General features: G+C 40.0%; 1 protein-coding gene across 2 annotated transcripts; it reads left to right on the forward strand.

Annotated features, from left to right (window-relative positions):
• The first annotated feature begins 7 nt into the window (after positions 1–7).
• On the forward strand, positions 8–19,145 carry Prkra (protein activator of interferon induced protein kinase EIF2AK2). Of its 2 annotated transcripts, XM_027420105.2 has the most exons (8): positions 8–248; positions 815–984; positions 5,351–5,432; positions 8,355–8,433; positions 9,369–9,486; positions 11,823–11,917; positions 15,527–15,701; positions 18,505–19,145. In XM_027420105.2, the coding sequence occupies exons 1-8, from the start codon at positions 184–186 to the stop codon at positions 18,660–18,662; spliced, it is 942 nt and encodes a 313-aa protein (XP_027275906.1). In that variant the 5' UTR covers positions 8–183; the 3' UTR covers positions 18,663–19,145. The 2 variants fall into 2 exon arrangements, with proteins under 2 accessions (XP_027275906.1, XP_027275907.1); XM_027420106.2 differs by lacking the exons at positions 8–248; positions 815–984; positions 5,351–5,432 and adding an exon at positions 6,459–6,805.
• The last annotated feature ends 475 nt before the right edge of the window (positions 19,146–19,620 follow it).

A 19,620-nucleotide genomic window follows, 5' to 3' on the forward strand; every position in this document is an offset into this window, starting at 1 on the left:
CACCGAGGCCCCGCCTCTCCTTCCCTCTCCGCCTGTCCCTTTGCTGGAGACAGGCAAGCAGCTATCGGAAGGGGAGCCAGGCAGCAGTGCAGGCAAGCTCCTCTCGGGATCTGGCCGACGTGGAGAGGGAAGACCCAGATCCACACTGCTCTCGGTCACTGTGCACAGCCGTCCCTTCTCGCCATGTCCCACAGCAGGCATCGCGCCGAGGCCCCGCCGCTGGAGCGCGAGGACAGCGGGACCTTCAGGTCAGCGCTGGGCCGTCGAGGCCGCAGGCCCAAGACGGGTGGGCAGTGGGGCAGGGGCGGGGAGCCAGCTGTCGGGCTGCATTCTGGGTAAAGCCCCCTCCTTCTTCAGGCACCGCACTGGACCCGCCCTCCGGGCCGGGGGATCTGCCGCGCACCCCGCCCCTTCGGCAACTATCAGATCTGGGGGATATATGACCAGGGGTGCAGGACTCGGGTGTAGGCTTGATGTAGCCTGCAGCTCCCGAGCCCACCCGGTTTCCTTCGGCATCCCTCCCACTGCACTCAAGTTCTCTCTGTACAGACCTCTCTACCCTCATCGATAGGCTATAGCGCCCAAAGACAGGTGCGCCCAGGCCTTGCCACTGACCCTGGCTTCTGGGGAGCTGTGGAGGTTTTTTTTGTTTTGTTTTGTTTTGTTTTTTGTTTTTTGTTTTTTGTTTTTTGTTTTTTGGTTTTTTTTTTTTGGTCACTATTTGTGGCTGTCAAAACTGACAAGTGGATGTTTTTGCTTCCCTATCAGCTGTGACATGTAAAGCTTTTTTTTTTTTTTTTTCTGATTTTTGCAGTTTGGGCAAGATGATAACAGCCAAGCCTGGGAAAACACCGATTCAGGTATTGCACGAATACGGCATGAAGACCAAGAACATTCCAGTTTATGAATGTGAAAGATCCGATGTGCAAATTCACGTGCCCACTTTCACCTTCAGAGTAACCGTTGGTGACATAACTTGCACAGGTCTGTATGCAGTTAACCTCCATGACCATGTGGATTGACGGTCCTGACTTTGTGTTGCTTTTCGGCTAGGAAAAGTGCCCCCTTTTGCCAAAGTCACCTATGGGAGCAGAGGAGACACTCCGCATCAATTTCATGTGTTTCGCTCCCTAGTTTTTGTCTCCCTAAGATGGAAGAAGCTCAGAAACGCAGAAGGTATCCAAGCATCCTATACCTAGGGAGCCTGCTAAAGTTCCTCTTAAGAACTAGAAACTGGAAATGTTCTTGGGCTGTCATAGCTAGGTCAGTAGGTACTATTACCTCTCACAGTTACAAGTGCAGATGTAGGCCTGACCTCAGAGTTTCTGAGTTTCCCCCCTTTATGGACACATCTGGAACTTTGGATTCTTGGTGCCGTTTTTGAGTCTGTGTCTATGAAATATTGGGAAGGCAGAGACTCCTGTACTGTATCCCATCAAGCTGTATTGCACTGTAGCTTCTCATTCTAGATACTATACAGGTATTTTGAATAAGGTTTCCCCTTTTTATTCATGAAGTAGCAAGTTCAGAGACATTTTCATAAGCCATGTGACCAAGGTCACACAATAATGGGGTTTTACAGTTCAGATTCATATCTTCTTTCAGTCTGAGTCTGAGAAAATGCCCACCAGAGTTGACATTTGTAAATGTGGACATCATTTTCCTATATACTTATTTAGTTAAAAGCATGAAAATGTTGAATAATTTAATTTGTAGATATACAAAGAAAAAATTTAGGGAAAGCTAAAGTTCCACTGTCTAGTAATCTGAATGTATCATATATTTGTATCTGAGCATCTGGGGTTGTCTAGTCATTGGAGCCACTTCAAAAAATTGAAACTCTTTTTATTTATGTGTGTAGATGGATTGTAGGTATAGGCTGGAAGGCTCCATATAGAAATCCACATGGTTAGATTGAGTTACTACTTTAACTAGTCATTTTTTAAATATTTGTGAGGAGTGTTCAAGGGGGAAAAAAAGCCATTTTCCCCTCTAATGCATTTTATTTCAATCCATAAAATTGTTGTCTAACTCAGAATGCTTTTTCTGGCATTCTAATTTATCTTCCTTTCTCTTAGATTAATTTTTTTAATCAAACAAATGTAACACATCTTTGAATCATTAAACAAATATTTCACAGCATTATCAAATATAACACATCTTAAATTAATATTCCACAACAGTTCTTATATACATGAAGGTTTAGAAGAGACAATTTTGTTTGCTTTTTGTTTTTTGAGACAGGGTTTCTTTGTAGCTTTGGAGGCTGTCCTGGAACTCAATCAGTAGAGCAGGCTGGCCTTGAACTCACAGAGATTCACCTGCCTGGACAGTCACCCAAGGTTCCTCTATAACATTGGAGCATGCATTTTAGGCCTATAGTTCTAGAATATCTGACAAACTTTTCTGTGAAGCATAAATTTTGAAGGACTGTCCTACCTTGTCTTGACAAAGTTTGACAGTCACTTTCTTTTGTGTCCTGTTTGTCCAATTTGAACAGTATACTGTCAGCAGTTGAGGCAAGGGCCTAGCTTTGTCAAATGGCTATCCCAAAAGGCTACCTTTGTCACATTGAAATGAAACTCCATAGGGAGTTTCTCTGATGCCCATCATCCTTTTTTTGAAGTAAATTGGTGCTGTCAGGAGCAGATATGTTTCACTGTTATGAAAAGCCTTATGTTTTCAAAACATTTTAAATGCCATATTCTGTAGGTCTTTGAAGTGTTTGAAGACCATCTATTTAAAATATATCTGTTTGACCTTGAAAACATACTTAACATGAGTTAGATTGCTATAGATGACTATTAACCTGTTTTTCTTTATTGTCCTCAATGGCTTTCAAGGACTAGAACATTACATTACATTTTTAAATGAGCTGCACAGGTACAATATCTTAAATAAGAGTAGAAACATATATATCGCATAATAAAAATAACCTTAAATTTGTATCAAAATACGAAAATCTACACCAATGTAAAATATATGAGACTAATATTTGTTCAAAAGTAGACTCCACAATCCACCCTTTTATCCCATCATTTCTATACTATATCCTCCTTTTCCCTTCAGAAAGAGGTCTTTGGCTCTAATCTCCTTTGTTTAGTGCTTTTTCCTGACCATGACCAATAATGACAAATATCCATACCTCACCAAATGACCAAAAACCATGAAATGTGGGTATGGTGTTCTCTAGACTGCTTCCTGTTGTCTGGGGGCAACAACATCTTTTGGGGACCCTGAGAAAATTGAGATAATGGTTAAGTCCTGGGAAAGTTAGTTGTGTTCTTATTTTTTTTAATCTCTGTGTGATGGGAAAGTGTAAAGCTCATTTGAAGGTTTGACTGGATAGTCTTTGAGGCTGCTCCATCTCAGCAGCCTTGAAGTTGGTCTGGATGCAGAATTTTGATTAAACTGTAACAGAGGCATTTTTGAGAGGCTGAATCACCAGGATTACTTGTCTTTATGGTGTCTGGCCTTTTTTTTTTTTTTTTCCTGAAAACATACAAACTTTTAAAGGTAACATATATATATCTGTATTAACACAAATGTGGAATTTACAGTATACACAAGTCAGTTAAAAATCATTCTTTGTTTTATGTTTCAGCAGGTAAAAGGCATCTGTCAACTTTATAAGTCCATTTGGACTGTGTAACCAAACCTCTATCCACGCCATATGAAAGGATGGCATGTAATAATACATCATGAGGACTCTCTAGCCAACAAGTTTTATCATGTCTTGTTCAGTCTCAGAGCTGTTCCTATGTAGATGTTGCCTTTTCTGTAGTCTTTCTTGGTCTCTTTTTCATGTTTATAATCAAGATTTTTATCTTATCTTTACTAATTTTGAAGAGAACCTGTGGAAACAAAAGCATAGCCTCTCCTCAAATACAACACATTCTCCAACTTCCATTCGGAAGTGAAGACATTCTTAAAATATATAAGTTGGTTTAATTTAGCAGTTTCCATAATCCAGTGTCTTCAGCAGCTATTGTTTTTGTACATTAGCTTTAAAAATTCAAAGTCAACAAAGTACCATACAGGATCCAGGCACCCTATGTGTTTCCCATTTTTATGAGGCTTATTCTTTTTTGTTTGGTTGGTTTTGTTTTGTTTTGTTTTGTTTTTGGAGACAGGGTTTCTCCATGTAACAGCTCTGGCTGGCCTCAAATGCACAGAAGTCCGCCTCTGCCTCCAAAGTACTGGGATTAAAGGCATGTGCCACCACTGCCCAGCAGGGCTTATTTTTATATTACTTTACTTTCTCTTTAGAGACTTTATTATTTTTAAACTATTTCTTTCTATGACCATCTATTACCATTTTTACTATATCTGTTTAAAAGTTTTCTTGGTCTGGACCATTTTGCTGCACACCTGCAGCCTTCTCTGACTGTAAGACAAACCTTCAGTGGCCACGTCAGATACCTGGAATACCAGGCAGCTATGGCAGCTGGTTCCATCCCCCTCAGTTTGGTGAGAGTGTAGCCTCAGGCCTGCAGACCCAGCCTGGAGCCAGTCTATCTGCCCCAGCTCCAGTAGGTGCTTCTACCTAGTCTCCTGCCACCAAGTGCCTGCTGCTTATAAACCCCATTCCACTGTTTGCTAGCAGCGCGTCTTGGTAGCAGGGCCTGTATATGCTGCAAGCAAAGAGCCTCCTGGGAACTTGTTTTTCAGCTTTCTCAGGTCCTGTGTGGATTTACATGCCATGCATTAGGCACCAAATGTAATAAGTCTTTTTCTGTCCCTCCAGCCAGCTCCCAAATTATAACATGGAGACTTCTTATTAATTGTGAAAGCTTGACCTTATCTTAGGCTGGTCCCACTAACTCTTAAATTAACCCATTTGTTTTAATCTATGTTCTGTTGCATGGCTTAGTTACCTCTGATCTATACCATATATCCAACTTCTTTAGAGTCTCCCTGGTGTCTCTTGTGAGCCTAGATTCATCTCCTACTTTCTCTCTGCCTGGAAGTCCTGCCCTTGCCTCCTGCCTAGCTGTTGACCATTCAGTTTTTTATTACACCAATCACAGCAACACATTTTTACATAGTATACAGATATCCCACAACAAAGTTCTGTTTGCTAAGTTCTGTGTCTTAGGGAGGTGTGATATGATCTAGCTTATAAATAGTGTTTTATATAGGTATACATAAACTCAAAATAAATAATACTTTTAAGACTGGCTTTAGTGTGTTGATTTCACATGTTGAGTGTTTTAGTAATGTAACTGCATATAGTGGATGGTTTCAATAGCAAGCATGCCTATGGTGACTTTGTTTTACACTGTGACCACAGCTATGAAACCCATACTTCTTACAGAGACTAAGAACATTCCCCCCATTTTTAATTCAGGTGAAGGTACCAGTAAGAAGCTGGCGAAGCATAGAGCTGCAGAGGCTGCCATAAACATTTTGAAAGCCAATGCAAGTATTTGGTGAGCTAAATTTCTTTGTATTCTGCAGCTCAAAATTTTCATGGCTGAGGTAAGATGAAAAATTTTAACATGCTCACAAAAGCAACAGAATGAACAGTTGTTGGTATCTTCACTCTAAAATTCCATATCTGTGAAAGCCTGCCATCCATTAAAGACAATTTAAGCCAATTAGATCTGGTAGTAGCTGTTAAAGGAATGCTGTCATGAACTAGGCTTTAGTGGTTTGTGTTGGGGTGCAATCATTATTTATAGCCAATATTAATATTCTTAATATGCAGGGTATTAATTTGTTAATTAATTGATGGTCTTACTTTGTTTTCTGTAGCCTAGCTGGCCTCAAATTCACTATGTAGCCCAGGCTGAACTCCAACTAATGGTTCTCCCATCTCATCCTCATTGATGCTAGTATTATAGGCATATATCACTCTACCTAGTTGTAAGTACTCTTAGGAGTTCTCATTTGGAAAAAGGAGGCAAGGTATACCTTTCCTGTATAAAGTACAGGGGTCTGTTAAGTGAGGTAGTAATTCCAGACATTTCTACTGTCAGTGGTTTTAGAAAGAGTATTAGTCTTACATCATTGTATGTCTCATAAATGGTGTCTTTAGTTTACACTGGGCACACTGTGGAACACAGCATGCCTTCAGTTTCCTCTCTGACACACACCCAGAGATGCCTGGAGTTCAGTCATGTGTAATCTGCCCGTAGTTGGCCAAAGGGCCAATGGGATTTAGGGTATACTAGGTTTTTTGTTCTCTAGCCATAGTGAGACTTACAGATTAGGAATATATTTAGGTTCCATGCAGTAGCTCTCTCTCAGTCATTCTAAAGCGTTTGGGTAATTTAAAACTAGTGACCTGTTTACCTTCATGGTAAGTGCTTGCCTCAGGCCAGCCTTGAACCTCACAAGGTGTAGGGGAAGCTGTAGCCACGCCTACTTAGGGGCTGGCTACAGGTGTACCTGACCATGCTTGCGACTGTAGCCAGCCCCTAAGTAGGCGTGGCTACAACAAGGTGATGCTTATCCCTCTGTATGGAAGTGACTTATGATGGCTTTCAAGTCACACTTCTTGTAGTACGGCTTTTGAGACCTTCCACCTGCTGGCAGTGGCCCTTCTGTTCTGTGCAGCCCAAAGATCATCTCAGAGTGTTGGGTACATTTGTCAAAATCAGCAAACAGCATGTCCTCTCTGCACATGGGCACTTCACTTTGTCACCATGAAAGGCTAACAAACTTTACTATGTATTTGTGCTTCTTGACAGATAAGATGAGAATTACTAAGCTGTAATCAGGCCTACAGTGGTCTGATTTAATACAGAGACTTTCTCACTTCTCCATCCCAATTATTTGCGTAGCTTCGGCATGCAGCATTGTAAGTGAATATGCGTCTATCTCGTCAGCCTGGGTTAAACTTGGCAGTTGGAGGAGACAGCAGTAGCAGAACTTCAAGTGTCACAGCAGAAATGACTCTTGAGTTGCTTAGGTCATTGTCAGCATGGAATGTAGCTTATTCAGAACGAGGCATTGATTTCCCAAGTGATTAGTAATTTCAAACTCCCTAGAAGAAACTGTTCTCTCTCCCCTGATTATAATCCCCACACACATTTAAACCACACTCATATAGGGCATCTACTTTATGCAAGATGTGTCACAATCTCAGAAGATTAAACTTACATTGAGCAGATGACAGAACAAATTTTTTTCTTGCCTTGATATGTGGACGAAGAAACATTTATAGCCTTTGTTACTGCATTGCTAGAGCTAGATTTCCTGACTAATGGTTGTCTTTTTGTTTTGTTTTGTTTTTTGTCTACAGGGGTTGGAGGGATGGCTCAGTGGTTAAGAGCACTGGCTGCTCTTTTGAGGTCCTGAGTACAATTCCCAGCAACCACATAATGGCTTACAACTATCTATAACAGTAGTCCCATGGGACCTGATACTCTCATACAAAACAACCATACACATAAAGTACATAAATAAAATTAATTTTAATAGTAATGTATATTATACATGCATACATTCATACATACGCACTCATATGTATGTATATAATTTTTAAGAACTTCATACATGCATCTATATCACCCCTATCCCTCTCCCCTTCTCTTTGTCCAACCCTCCTCTCCATCCCAAATTCATGATCTCTTCTTTAATATTATAGTTACATGTACTTTTTCTGAAACTGTATTTAAATTTATTTATTTTATTTTGTGCATATGAATGTTTTGCTTATAAGTATGTATGTGTACTGCATGCATGCCTGGTGCCCACAGAGAACAGAAGGAGGTATCTGATCCCCTGGAATTGAAGTTATGGGTGGTTGTTAGCCATCCTGACCCCATGAGAACTGGGAACCAAACCCATGTTCTGTAAGAGTAGTGTTTTTAACCACAGCCATCTTTCCAGCCCTCCATATGTACATTTAAAATATTATTATTAAGCATTGGTTATGTACAAAGCTTATATAAGCAAGTAATACATAGACCCCACCACCAAGTAGTATTATTCAGTGTGAGTTGGGAGAAGTTAGTTGAGGAATGGACAGGCTGAGTGTAACAGTGAATAATTTAGGATCCAACAACTTTTTAAAGAGCCAGACTAAGTGTTTTTTGTTTGTTTGTTTGTTTTAAATATAGGGTCTTGTATAGCTCAGGCTGGCCCTAAATGGTACAGTGTTTCAGAAGAATGAGAGATTATGATCCATTGAGGTAAAACTATAAGCATCTGGAAATGATGCTTGACATAGCTCTTGGATGATGGGTCCATCAGGTTCCCAAAGAAGTCGCAGTGAGGGACATTCAGTCCTCGTAGGAAGAATGGAAGAGCTTAGGTGGAGGAGGTTAAATAGAGAATACATTGTCACTTTCTTAGTAGCTCAGAGGAAATTGTGTTATTTAATAACACCTTTAAATAATGTTTAGCTTTGCAGTTCCTGACCCCTCAATGCCTGATCCATCCAAACAGCCAAAGAACCAACTGAATCCAATTGGCTCATTACAGGTAAGTCAGTTACCCGTACTGTTTGTCTACTGACCTAAAGTATAATGAGTTTGTGCTACCACAGAGGCTAAGACAAGCAGTTAATATTTTTTTTTTAAAAATGAAGGAATATGAGTATTTTCTTTCTTTTCTTTTGTTTTCTCTTTTTTGTTTTTGAGACAGGGTCTCTCTATGTGGCGCTGGCTATCCTGGAACTCACTCTGTAGACCAGGTTAGCCTTGAACTCACAGAGACCCACCTGCCTCTGCTGAGATTAATGGTGGCATGTGTCTCTAGGCCTCAGCAATGAGTATTTTGATTTTAAATAGTGATCATTGCATTTTCCATAGCTAGCTGAGATTACTCTCTTATTAACCTGCTTTAGACTTTCTTCTTATTGTTCAGTACATGCCTTTATTTATGGAATTGTCACTCAGAATAAGCAGATATTGGTGTAACAGGGTAGAATGTTAATACTTGGCTTAGCCAAAAAAAGCAGTTAGGTATCGAGTTTATGCTTGAAGAATATAGCATTATTACTGCTCTTGGAAAAAAAAATCTCTACTTCTGTTGAGACAGAATTTACACAGAACCATGGTTATGTAACTAAATTTAACAGGAGAGGTGGCTGACTTAATTGCTTAATTCTAGCAAAAAAAGAAAAAAATATATATGTAGCCTACCTTTCTCATTGAACTCAGGCATCGGCTCACTATGGCACCATAGAAAAGTACTGCCAATGGCACAAAACTGCTTTGGTTTCGGCATTGTAATATAAGAACATAAAATGTGGGAATGCCTATTTGAGATAACAGGGTGTTCCCTCAGTTTTCCCTTGGCCAGTACTGTGATTCTTTTTAAGCACATTACTAGGACCAGGATCAAAGAAAAATATCATTGGTGTGATTGCGCTATCAAATAATTTAAATTACTGCTATAACCCATTGACTTCACAGGAATTGGCTATTCACCATGGCTGGCGACTTCCTGAATATACCCTTTCCCAGGAAGGAGGACCTGCTCATAAGAGGGAGTATACCACAATTTGCAGACTAGAATCATTCATGGAAACTGGTACTTAGTTCTTACAATTAGAGGATTTGCGGTATTTTCATGCTGAATTGCCATAGAAATTTCTGTCGTGTGTTTTTTCAAATATTGGTGTCTCCTTTCAACTATCTTTGACTGTCTGAGAATAGTTACGTTTCTTAATTTGATGTTTTAAAAATGAGGTTGTAACTGAAAAGACAGGCAAATGATAGGTTCTATGCTTTAAGAAGTTTTCATTGGACTAGAAAAATGAGGTGAGGAATGAGAGACTATGTGGTAAAAAAAATTGTGGTGAGCTAATGAGGGTATTTATTTGAATGCTAGTGTTTGGTTAGGTTAGCATGTATGAGGCCCTAGTTTCAGTCCCCAAAATCATAAAAAATAAATAATAATACAATAAATTACAAAGAGATAATAGAGGTTGTCCTTTTTAATTGCAGCAAATTTTGTGTTATAAAGGACATAACCTGTGAGGAAAAAAATTGTCACTTTAAAAAAATACTATTGAGAATTCCTGTGTTAACTTCTTGGGCATGCTTTGGTCACTTCTAAAGTGAATTAAAATGGGATTGCATGAACTATGGGTGCAGAACAGTGGTAGAGGGCTTGCATAGCCTAAGTGAGGGCCTGGGTCCAATCCCCAGCATTACACAGATGAAAGAAGTTAAAATAAATAGGATACTACCTTAGCTGGAGGTTAGACACAAGTAAGAGGCCAATGTTTACTTGTAAATGGTAGTGTGGGCCAGTGTGGAAAACACTGGACCAGAAACAGGACCCTCAGCTTCTGTTCTTCCTGAATTCTTGACTTAAAGAGTTAAACAAACGCCTTAGTTCCCTCAGGTTTCTAATTAATTAATTTATTAATTGTTTAGTGGTGTTGGATATTAACATACAGCCTGTCATGTGCTAGGCAAGTGTATGTGACTGAGTTGTAGCTCCAGTTTTTTTTTTAAATTAATTTTTATTTAAATGAAAAACAATCTTATTTTACATACCAATCCCTCCTGTCCTCCCATACCTCCCACACCAATCCCTCATCCCACCCCCATCCACTCCCAGGGGGAGTGAGGCCTCCAATGAGGGATCATAAATTTGGGGCAGGACCTAGGCCCTCCCCCGTGAATCCAGGCTGAGAGAGTATCCCTCCATAGGGAATGGGTTCCCAAAGCCCATTCATACACTAAGGATAAATACTGGTTCCACTGCCAGAGGCCCCATAGACTGCCCAGGCCTCTCAACTGACACCCACATTCAGGGGACCTGGTTTGGTCTTATGCTGGTTTCCCAGCTGTCAGACTAGGGTCTGTGAGTTCCCACTTGTTCATGTCAGCTGTTTCTGTGGGTATTTTTGTTTTTAAGACAAGGTCTCTATTATGTAGCACAGGCTGCTCTGGAACTCGATATGTAGACCAGGCTGACTTTGAACTCAGAGATCCAGCTGCCTCTGCCTTCCAAGTGCTGGGATTAAAGGTGTGTGCTCTCATGTCTGGCTAGCCACAGTTTTTAAGTCTATAAAACTAAAGTATAGAAGTAGATTTTTAACATGTCTTTTAACTCCAGTGTCTCCTATACCCTTTAATTTTTTTTTAATTCACATAGTTGTCAGCTTATAAAAATATATATAAGAAAATATATAAGAAATAGATGTTAAGAGTTAGGGGTTATAATTCAAGTGTATTTGATAAATCTAATTGGTCAGAATTAAACCAAACATGATTTATGTGCCAGGTGGCTGAGTGGGTAAATTGCTTGCTGCATAAAATAAGAACTTGAGTTTGAATCCTCAGCACCCACTTAATGGCCAGGAAGGGGCTCAGAATGAGGTACATGGATTCCCTGAGGCTCACTGGCCAGCTGCTGCTGAATTGTGAGCTCCAGTTCAGGGAAAACATCCTGTTTGGAAAAAAAAAAAAAACAGCAACAGCAACAAAGAGAGATGGAAAGCAACAGAGGGAGACACCCAGTGTTGACCTCTGGACTCTCTGTGCACCAACATGGGTGGATCCAGCCACACACACATGTATTCACATGTACACATCACACACACACACACACACACAAACAATAGCTATTATTTGTGTGTGTGTGTGTGTGTGTGTGTGTGTGTGTGTGTGTGTGTGTGTGTATTTTTTAATGTGGCAGCTAAATAGTGGCAGACTTAAAGGTGAACACAGAAGGATTTTGGAGGTAGGGAATATTGAGATATATACACTATATATCATAACAAACAAAAATGTTAGTGCAATAAGAAAATACTGGTCCAGTGTATGAAAACCCTGAGTTATTCACTAATAAAACATTTGGTCATTCTCTGTGAACATTAATTTCTAAATTTACTATTTCTTTCTTTTATTTAGGAAAAGGTGCATCCAAAAAACAAGCCAAGAGAAACGCTGCTGAGAAATTTCTCGCCAAGTTTAGTAACATTTCTCCAGAGAACCACATTTCTCTAGTAAGTCATAGTAGACGGTTAGGACCCTAATGTGACTGAGCATCTCCAGAGGCAGGGAATGTCCCTGTGTTTCTTGTCCTGACACTTCAGAGTTGCAATTTTTAGAAATTTCTGCTGTGTTGGGTTATGTATCACTCCAATTTTTGTTGCCTCCTGTATGTGAGCTAGAGTTGGTCCAGGTAAGAGGCTCTGGGAGACACAATAGATTCAGAATATCAGGATGGTATCTGAAAATGAAAGCTCAGCCAAGAGTGTGACTCAGTGGAACACTTTGTACTTAGCAAACAGGGGGTCCAAATAAGCAAAGTAACACACAATGGGGCCAGTGGTGCTGTTTTTACACATCCACTCCTTTGTTTGTTCATTATCTGTCCTTTTATTGATCATTTGGTGAGCTTGCACAGTATCAGGTACTGTGGTACAATTCACGGCAGACTTCTGCCTCTAACTAGTTTTAGCTAGGTGAAAGAGGCCAGGATGCTACAGATAGTCCAGGTGGAAAGCGGTACAAGAACATGGAAGAAGGCATCCAGCCAAGACTAGGGTTTCAGGAAGGCCTCCAGAAGGAAGTAAAATCTAAGCTGAGACAAATAGGATGAAAGTAAGGGAAGTAAATTCCCAAGCAAAGATGGCAAGAGCAAAGTCACCAGAGTAAAACACTACTATGTAGTCAAAGAACCGTAAGTGGTGGGAAGATCCAGATCATAGTGGTAGAGGAGGGAATCCTCAAAGAGTGAGGCCAGGCAGGCAAAGAGAGATCATGTATAAATCGGCACCTAAACTAAAGAGATTGCCATTTATACCAAGGGTGTAAATGTGTGCAAAGTCATTAATAAATTTTATCTTGGCAGGAAAAAAAAATCTAGTTTGTTTGTTAGAAAGGAAATCACCTGGTTGGATTATAGGGAATAAATCAATATTAGTGCCAGAGAGACCCCTAGAGTGAAATTATAGAAAGCAAGTGCAATATGATAATGTAAGCTAAGGTGGGGGCAGAGGAAATGGGAGAAATGAGTATATTGTAAAATTACTTTTAGAGGAGCTGGAGAGATGGCTCAGTGGTTAAAAGCACACACTGCTCTGCTCTTGCAGAGGACCCAGGTTTGGTTTCCAGTGCCCACATGGTGATTCAACTACAGCAGTATCCTCACAGAGCTTATAGTTCACTTATGTTGGGCAGGGGCAGTCATTTCAATAGATGCTAAAAAGATATTTGTGGCATAACTGATAAAAAAACAAAAAATATTAAGATCATGGTTACATGTCTCTGCATTACAATCATCTCATTAAAATAAAAAATAAAATAGGACAGTAGGTAAGAGGTTTTATTTGACCTTGCTCTAGAAATATTAAGACGGTAATTTAGATGCCAGGGAACAGAATGAAGTTGGAAACAAGAAAAGGTGAGTCAGAAGTGATTACTAGATGCAAAGAATCTGATTATATTCCTGGAAACCCCTGGAAGGCTGGGTACAGTGGCACATTTTGGAGGTGGATGCAAGAGGAGCTGCCTTTGGTTGCATAGCAAGTTCAAGGCATCCCTGAGCTACATGAGACCCTGTCTCAAAAACAAAACACCTATTAGAAACAATAACAGAATGTGTCGTTAAATTAATGTCCAAACCCAGTAGTTTTCACATCTTCTAGTCTTACAAAAATAACAACTAGAGTAGTTAAAAAGAGAAGGTTAAATTATTGCTATGAGAAAAGAGATTGAAGGTAAGAAGAGGGTAAGGCACTTGTGTACTTTAGAATTTTTTGTGTATGTGTAGATGTACATAGACTAATAAAAACCTGAGAGCTTGTGAGACAGCTCAGTTGGTGAAGTGCTTGGTATGCAAGCATAAGTACCTAAATTCAGAAATCTAGCTCTCATAAAAAGCCAGGCACAAAGGCTGGTAATCCCAGTGCTGGGAAGACCGAGACAAGAGGACCCCTGGGGCTTGCTTGTCAGACAGGCTAGTTGAATCTGTGAGCTTCAGGCTCAGGGAGAGAGACTCAAACAGTAAGGTAGAGAGTGATTGAGGAAGATGCCCAGTGTTGACACATGTGTAATCACGTTCTTGAATATACTAAATGTACACATATACCATACCACACATACACACCATAAAACAAATTTTAAAAATAAAAAAAAGATATTTTCTGGAAAAAGAGAAAATCTATTCTGAAAAAAGGTATACTAGAAAAAAGTCAATTATTTTCTTATTTATAAAGCCAATAGCTACAGTATAAAAAAATCCATTTTCAATATTAAAAATGGAGTGATATGTTTCTAATAAACTTGAATAGAAGTGTGCAAGCATTCACACAGGAGCCCTTGAAAACCCTACTGAAAAATATAACAGAAGTTAAATTAATGTGGCATTATTTCTTCTTTTCACATAGAGACTTGGTATAGTAAATACATAAAAATGCAAGTTGTGTTACTCTAAATATACCAAAATTCAATTTGGACCTCAGTAGGACTTTACTAAGCTTATCTGGAAAAAAAACAAAAAACAGATCCTTGAGCACAACTAAGAACCCTAAAAAGCAAGAATTTGAAGTGGCCCAGGGTGCGTGCCCTCTCAGAGAGTAATGCAAACTATGAAACTGTAATGACATAGGTTCCTGGTGGGAGAGCAGAACAGAATTCAGGAGTAGGTGCAAATATACTGTCACCTAGTGATGGTAACAGTGATTTCAGATCAGTAAGAAAAGGGATGGTTCGGCTGTGGTGTGGACCACTAACAGCCCTGTATGAGGGGACCAGATAGTGTGTTTGGATGTGTGTCGTCATGGATATAGATTGCTCATCCCCATACCAAAATAAATCTGAGATAGGTCAAAGATTAAGCATAAATAAAACTGTAAGTACTAGAAAACATGGAAGATCTTTTCAAAAAATCTTGGGTGTGGGGCATCTTTTTAACTATAACTTAAAATCTAGAATCTGAAAGCAAACGAATTTGACTAGAACCTACTGTGATACAACCAAAATTCTATAATTAAAAGCAATATAACTAAAACAAAAAAAGAAGTCAGTGTTCATTCATGTAAAGTCCAAGCAAATCAATTTAAAAAAAAAAAAAGGCCAGTAGGAAATTACAAAAGAAAGAAAAGAAAAAATATTCAGTTTATTCATGCAAAATAAGCTATTTTTATCTTTTAAGTTAGTGGCAGCTATAGTGTTTAGTAACTAACTGATATTAGTGAGAGCGTGAAAGTACAAGCACCTTCAGTTGGTGGGTATATAGAATAGTATTTCTTACATTTGTTTGAATGTGTGGTGGGGGCAAGGTGCATTGCATAGAGGTTGGAGGGTGGTTTGCTGAAGGAGTAGGTTCTCTTCTTTTGCCCTATGGGTCTGAGTGATCAAACTCAGCTGAGCCAACTTTCTGGCCCAAGCTGCAAGAACTTATCAAAATAAAAGCATTTCTGTTGGCAGTGTCTCTCCTAGGCCTAATTCTGGAAAGAAACAAACCTGGGTCCTCTGGAAAAGCAGCCAGTGCTCCTAAGCCTTGAGCTATCTCTCCAGCTCCTCACCAGTGCTTTCAGTTACACTGGTACTGATATTGGAACAGGTCCAGTTAGGAAACTAAATTTTCCTTCATCTCTGCTTTTTAGACAAATGTGGTTGGACATTCCCTAGGATGTACTTGGCATTCGTTGAGGAATTCCCCTGGTGAAAAGATCAACTTACTGAAAAGAAGCCTCCTCAGTCTCCCGAACACAGACTATATCCAACTGCTTAGTGAGATTGCCAAGGAGCAAGGTTTTAGCATAACCTATTTGGATATAGGTATGGATTCTTGTTTATCCTGACATGTTTCATCTCATTCCCTTTTGTTTTATTGTTGGTTGGTTTTGAGACAGGATCCCTTGTATCTCAGGCTGACATTGAATACCTACCTGGTCTTTCATCCACCTCCCAAGTGTTGGGATTGTGGGAACAAATGTCACTACTATGTCCCATCTCTGTAGATTTTCATTTAATTCAATTTATATACCTGTTTAATGTGTGTGTGTGTGTGTGTGTGTGTGTGTGTGTGTGTGTGTACACGTGTGTACATGCACACATGTACATGCATGTTTAGTGTCTTGATTTTAACATCAGAACAATGTGCTATCCCTGTTGAGTGAGATGTAAAGACCTGGACTGTCTAAGCTTCCAGCACTGGAAAAGTAGAGCCTAGGGGTGGAAAGAACCTGCAGTAGTCTCTGCAGCCATGAGTCAAATGCAGAGTCTGGATAAACAGTAGATGCTGCAGCACCTGGGGAGCAAATGCAGATAGGTGGTCTGGAGGACAGCTGATGAGAGACCATTCCAGAAGTATTTATCAGTGTCCTCAGTTTGCTAAAGGCCTGGAATACATGGAGGACTGAGCTGTCGTGACCAGGACTAAGAGGAAAAACAGAATGTGGGATAAGAAGGACACCTGCAAGGATGTTTTTTTATTATGAGCTGATGATGCCTTTGACATCCTTCTCACTAACTTAAAAATGAAATAGTCCTAGAGCATCTGGAACTGGCGTTTGACCATCTCCAGTGCAGTGCTGTCCATGGAAACAGGCAAATGAGCTGGGATGATGGCCAGCACTTAGGGGGCTGAGACAGGAGGATCAACACAAGTTTGAGACCAACCTGGCATTATAGTGAATTGTACACCCATCAGAGCTACAGAGTGAGATGAGAGAGGAGGAGGGAGGGACGGAGGGAGAGGGGGAAGGGATGAGGAGAGAAGAGAAGAGAAGAGAAGAGAAGAGAAGAGAAGAGAAGAGAAGAGAAGAGACAACAAGCAAAGCATCTGCAATAGTGTTCAACCTCATTATTTCAAAGAAGAATACAAATTAAAGTCACAGAAAAGTACCCCTTCAAACCCAGTCAGAAAAATGGGAAATAGCAAATGTCTGTGAGATTCCAGTTTGGAACCTCATACATTGGTGTTCAGGTATAAAATGGTGCAACTGCCCAATAAAAAGATTATCAGCAACTCATGTGACCAAGAAACTTCACTCCTGGGAATTGAAACTAGTATTCAAATACCAGTAATGACATGTTCATAGTTTACTAGTCCCAAGAGCCAAGAAGTAGAAGTAGGTCAGATGTTGGAGGAATGAGTGGATAAACAAATTCTTGAATATTCATTCAACGAGATGCCATTTGGCCACAGAAGAAAATGAAGTTCTAGTACCTACCACAACATAAACAAACTTGAAAAGTATTGTGCCAAAAGAAAGAAGCCAGACACAGATGTCTCCAGTATGATCCAGTGAAATAGTAGAGATTAATCCATGCAAACAGCATAGGAGTGAGGGGGAGAGACTTGGAAGGATAACTGCTAATGGGTGCAAGTATCCTGTCAGGTTATGGAAATGATTTGGAAATGGATAGATCTGTGGATGTAGTAAATGGCATGGAATTGTTTAGTTTAAAATAGTTGACTATATGTCAATTTTTCTTTTATTGAAGGAAAAAAGTCTTGGATGCAGTATCTAGAAAGCCCATTCACTCATTCAGTAATCCTATTGCTATTGGGATACTGTCCTTCTAACTGACTGACTAATATCATTTAATCACGGTCACTTTAAAAATCATTAGTGTGTGTGTGTGTGTGTGTGTGTGTGTGTGTGTCACAGCATGTAAGGATCAGAAGACAATTTTGTGGAGTCAGTTTTCTTCTCCCATGGGAGAAGCATGGGCTCCAGGGATCAAACCCCGGTCTCTAGGTTTGTGCTGCAAGTGCTTAGCCCACTGAGCCATCTCATCAGCCCCCATGACCACTCTAATATAAGTCAGACTTTATCTTTCAAACTTATTTCTTCCCTTCACTTCACTTTACCATCCTCAGTGAGTAACTCATCAGTTGATGAGAACATTTTTTCCCTGAACTTCTGTGTTGTTTTTAGGATACCATAACCAAGACTTCTGCCCAGACTTCAGACCTAAGAATATGAAAGAAAGCATGGGGTTGGTCTTTCCATGCATCAAGTTTATTCTGCTTAAATGTCTACCGAAGTGACTTCCTAATGGAAAACACAGTCTTGCCCATTCTTTAGTAAATGGTTCTTTCCCATTGAGACATGTGTTATGGTATTTTGCAAATACTCTCCTATTGGTCACATTAGAGTTCCCTTGGAGGTATCTTAGAAATGCAGGAGTCAGCTGCCTCTGACTCCAGCTCTCATTTCTGGTTGAGTGGGCTAACATGAAGTCTAGGCATCTCTTTCCGATTTCTCTAGGTAATTATGAAATAGTTTCAGAACTGCTGCAGCTGACTATGTAGGGAGGATGGTGGAGTTGTTTTATTTTGGCTTGATTTTTTTTCTTTTTTTTCTGAAGTGTCTTGCTTTATAGCCCAGGCTAGCCTAAAAATTGCTTTATGGCTCAGACTAACCTAGAACTTGCTGTATTGCTCAGGCTGACCTAAAAGTGGCATACCCCACTCCCTGACTGTGTTCTGTTTGTGTAAGCATTGGTGAATGAGTGAGGTAGTATGCTATGAATGTTTGAAGACCAAAAAAAAAAAAAAAAAAAACTTTTCTAAAGGATTTGCTTTACACATACCCAACACTGACTGTCATATTTATATGTGTCATTACAGAGGAGCTGAGTGCCAATGGACAATACCAGTGTCTCGCAGAACTGTCCACCAGTCCTATCACCGTGTGTCATGGCTCGGGCATCTCCTGTGGCAATGCACAGAGTGACGCTGCTCACAATGCTCTGCAGTATTTAAAGATAATAGCAGAAAGAAAGTAGGCTCCAGGCAGCTTAGGAGATCTTTTGGCAGTGCATAAGTTTCCCTCGCACCTCTTCCCTAGTAAAACATTTACTGTAATGTACGTATGTGCGTCCTTTCCAAATCTCTTCAGGTTCCGTCATCGACTTTCCAGATTTAATTGTCTCCTGGTAGTTGTTACTAAGCTCTTTTTAATGGCTTCAACTTTGTATTGGTATATTGTATTTATAAACTTTGTACCACAAGGCTGAGTGTAGCATCCATTTTACAGGGTCAGGCACATGGGATGAAGCTGCATGTTCGCCTGTGACAATGAAGAGATCAAAGTACTGCTAGCAAGGGTCTTACTGGTGCTTACACTCTCTTTTGCGCAAGGCTTTGTGAAGCGAATTCTTCTATAGACTAGAGTGTTGGGGATTGTGTTGAATGTCATTGCTAAATTTCAGGGAACATGGTTGGTCTGCTATGTATTTGAACCATGGAATAAAGAGCTGTTCTTATAATGGGGGCTCTGCTCGTTTTATTAAATAGCTACTCACTTGATCTTAGCTCTGTTCTTTGTAGGTGAGCTTTCTTACAAACATCTGGATACCTTGTTATCTGCATGTGGCTAACTTACCGAAGAAATTCAAAGGTAAAATCCTGTAGCGGAAGGAAGATCTGCAAATGTATGTGGGCATCTCTGCTTGACTTTTTTTATAAGCCTATGCAACATTGTGTTTTCTTTGGCATAATCATGCATAGGTGAATTAGCAGTTTAAAAAAAGCATTACTTCAATTACAAAATATAAACAATAACCACAGAAACCCTTTCCAGTTCACTCAAGACTTTTATAGGAATATCTTGAAGACATGATTCGAAGATTTGATTGAAAGGTTAGCAAAATAGCTGGAGATGGCTCAGTGGGTACAGGTGCTTGCTGCTAACCTTAGCTTGTTGATTCCCGGAACCCACATGGCAGAAGGAGAGGACTGACT

Source organism: Cricetulus griseus, chromosome 6 (assembly GCF_003668045.3).
Source record: "Cricetulus griseus strain 17A/GY chromosome 6, alternate assembly CriGri-PICRH-1.0, whole genome shotgun sequence".
NCBI lineage: Eukaryota > Metazoa > Chordata > Mammalia > Rodentia > Cricetidae > Cricetulus > Cricetulus griseus.

Bases quoted from the DNA above. Each gene is read 5' to 3' on its own strand.
- Prkra (XM_027420105.2), top strand. From the start codon at position 184: ATGTCCCACAGCAGGCATCGCGCCGAGGCCCCGCCGCTGGAGCGCGAG. The intron at 5,433-8,354 runs GTGAGCTAAATT...AATAATGTTTAG, and splicing joins AAAGCCAATGCAAGTATTTG to CTTTGCAGTTCCTGACCCCT. The intron at 8,434-9,368 runs GTAAGTCAGTTA...TTGACTTCACAG, and splicing joins ATCCAATTGGCTCATTACAG to GAATTGGCTATTCACCATGG.